We start from the raw sequence: 3,268 nt of genomic DNA, 5'->3' as shown, positions 1-3,268 counted from the left end.
ATGGGAAAAGAGAGAAGGTGAAGGAGGAGAGAAGGTGAGGGAAGTGAGAAGGTGAAGGAAGAGAGGGAAGAGAGAGAATGAGGGAAGAGAGAAGGTATGGGAAAAGAGAGAAGGTGAAGGAGGAGAGAAGGTGAGGGAAGAAAGGAGAGGGAAGAGAGATAATGAGGGAAGAGAGAAGGTGAGGGAAGAGAGGAGGTGAGGGAAGAGAGGAGGTGAGGGAAGAGAGAAGGTGAGGGAAGACAGAAGGTGAGGGGAGTGAGAAGGAGAGGGAAGAGAGAAGGTGAGGGAAGAGAGACTGAGGGAAGATAGGAGTTGGAGGAAGAGACGAGGAGAGGGAAGAGAGAAGGTGAGGGGAAGGAGAAGGCGAGGGAAGAGAGAAGGTGGAGGAATGGTGGGGGAAGAGGAGGGAAAAAGATTGGTGTGGGTGAAGGGAAGAGGGAAAGAGAGAAGTGGAGAAGGGGAAAGGGAAGGGGGGGAAAGGGTAAGGGGGAGGGGGAAGGGTTAGTGAGGGAAAGAGGGGAAGGGAAAGAGGGTAAGGGGGAAGGGGAAGGGAGGCTGAGGGAAAGAGAGAAAGGGAGCGAGAGAGGGGAAAGGGAGAGAGGAGGAGGGGCAGTGAGGGAAAGAAGGAAAAGGAGAGGAAGAAGGGAGTGAGGGGAAGAGGGAAAGGGAGAAGAAGGGGAGTGCGAGAGGGGAATTGGGGTTACGGAAAGAGGGAAAGGGAGAAGGAAAGGGGAAAGGTGGTGTGAGACAAAGAGAAAGGGAAAAGACGGGTGAGGGGAAAAGTGAGAGAGAGAGGGGGAAAGAGGTTGAAGAGTGAAGAGAAAGGGAGAGGGAGAGGGAAAGAGGAAAAAGGAGAGGAGGGTGGAAACAGAGAGAAAGATTGAAATAGGAGAGGGAGGAAGGGATGATGTAGTGGTGAGGGCGAACGAGGCAATGAACGAGGGAAAGAGAGAAAGGGAGAATAATAGATGGAAATAAAGGACAGAATTGAAAGGGAGAGCCAGAGAGAGGAGAGAAAAGGGAAAAGGGAAAATGAGAGGGATATAAGGACAAAGGAGGAGTGGAGAGGAAGGGAGAAGAACGGAAAAGGATAAGAGGACAAAAGAGGAGGAATGGAGTAGAAGAGAAGAGAATAAAGAAGAATGAAGGGAAAGGAACAGGGGGAGAAGGAATAGATGAGGTGTAGAAAGAAAGAATGAAGCAGGAAATGGGCATGGGAGAGAAGAAAAGACGGAAGAAGGGCGGTGGAGAGGAGAAAAGAAAAGAAAATGGTATAGAATAAAAAAGAAAATATAGACAAAAACATCAATAGAATTAAAGATAGAAATAGTGATAACAATGTAAATGATAATAAAAAAGGAAAGATGAAGAGATAGGGACGGAAGAGAAGAGAGTGGATATATAAGAATAGATAAAGTAATGGAAGGGAAGTGAGAAGGAAGGGATGGAAGGGCAAAGAAGAGAGGTAGGAACAAGCGGATATAGGAAAGAAAAATAACGCAATTTTATGATAATGATGATTAACGAAATTTTATGATAATGATGAATATATTTTTTTTTATGATAATGATAAATAACTAGATTTTGATAATGATGAATAACGAAATTTTATGATAACGATAAAAACGAAATTTTATGATTGCGATAAATAACGAAATTTTATGATGATAAAGGTGATAACGATGTCAATAAAGAGAATGATAAAGGAAAATCACAACTGACAACACACCTGACGGCGGCGGAGGAGGACCAAGACGACGATAGACTAACCCCGCCTACCTCGTCCTCCAGGTGGGCATTGTCGGGCGCACGGGGGCAGGGAAGTCGTCCTTGACCTTGGCTCTCTTCCGCATCATCGAGGCCGCAGGGGGCGAGATCGACATCGACGAGATCAACATCGCGGACGTCGGCCTCCATGACCTCAGGGGGAGGGTCAGCATCATCCCTCAGGTGTGTTTCTTTCTTTCTTTCTCCTTTGTTTGCTGTTTCTTTTTTTCTTTTTCCTTTGTTTGTTTGTTTCTTTATTTCTTTTTCCATTGTTTTTCTTTATTTCTTTTTCCTTTACTTGTTTCTTTCTTTCTTTCTCTCCTTCAATGGAAATTAGTTTCTTCATTCTAGGAGCCGGTTTCCCGAAGGAACTCAATCACCTGTGTGCTTATTTCGACACTCAGACCCTTAAATCACGAGGGAAATAAACCTCCAGCCTCTACATTACCTACCACCCCCACCCCACACCCCCTACCGGACCAGGGAAGGCAAGTAATCCTCCTTCCTTGAACCTCAGGACCCCCACCCCCACCCCACACCCCCTACCGGATCAGGGAAGGTAAGTAATCCTCCTTCCTTGAACCTCAGGACCCCCACCCCCACCCCACTCCCCCTACCGGACCAGGGAAGGCAAGGAATCCTCCTCCCTTGAACCTCAGGACCCCCTCCCCCACCCCACACCCCCTACCGGACCAAGGAATGCAAGTAATCCTCCTTCCTTGAACCTCAGGACCCCCACCCCCACCCCACTCCCCCTACCGGATCAGGGAAGGTAAGTAATCCTCCTTCCTTGAACCTCAGGACCCCCACCCCCACCCCACTCCCCCTACCGGATCAGGGAAGGTAAGTAATCCTCCTCCCTTGAACCTCAGGACCCCCACCCCCACCCCACACCCCCTACCGGACCAGGGAAGGCAAGTAATCCTCCTTCCTTGAACATCAGGACCCCCACCCCCACCCCACACCCCCTACCGGACCAGGGAATGCAAGTAATCCTCCTTCCTTGAACCTCAGGACCCCCTCCCCCCCACACACCCCCTACCGGACCAGAGAAGGCAAGTAATCCTCCTTCCTTGAACCTCAGGACCCCCACCCCCACCCCACTCCCCCTACCGGACCAGGGAATGCAAGTAATCCTCCTTCCTTGAACCTCAGGACCCCCACCCCCACCCCACACCCCCTGCCGGACCAGGGAAGGCAAGTAATCCTCCTTCCTTGAACCTCAGGACCCCCACCCCCACTCCACTCCCCCTACCGGACCAAGGAATGCAAGTAATCCTCCTCCCTTGAACCTCAGGACCCCCACCCCCACCCCACTCCCCCAACCGGACCAGGGAAGGCAAGTAATCCTCCTCCCTTGAACCTCAGGACCCCCACCCCCACCCCACACCCCCTACCGGACCAGGGAAGGCAAGTAATCCTCCTCCCTTGAACCTCAGGACCCCCACCCCCACCCCACACCCCCTACCGGACCAGGGAAGGCAAGTAATCCTCCTTCCTT

At 50.8% G+C, this 3,268-nt stretch overlaps 1 protein-coding gene across 1 annotated transcript in view; it reads left to right on the top strand.

The window, feature by feature from the left end:
• The window catches only part of LOC113804704 (multidrug resistance-associated protein 1), a 35,316-nt gene extending 33,121 nt beyond the window's left edge, over positions 1-2,195 (top strand). Inside the window, exons 29-30 of the mRNA XM_070115432.1 lie at positions 1,792-1,977; positions 2,136-2,195. Coding sequence (XP_069971533.1) covers positions 1,792-1,977; positions 2,136-2,195 — 246 coding nt within the window. The remainder of the gene's footprint in view (positions 1-1,791; positions 1,978-2,135) is intronic.
• Positions 2,196-3,268: the final 1,073 nt, after the last annotated feature.

The sequence above is a fragment of the Penaeus vannamei genome, chromosome 37 (genome assembly GCF_042767895.1).
Source record: "Penaeus vannamei isolate JL-2024 chromosome 37, ASM4276789v1, whole genome shotgun sequence".
NCBI lineage: Eukaryota > Metazoa > Arthropoda > Malacostraca > Decapoda > Penaeidae > Penaeus > Penaeus vannamei.
Note: the sequence above shows the minus strand (reverse complement) of the source record. Positions and strands in the feature narration are given on the sequence as shown.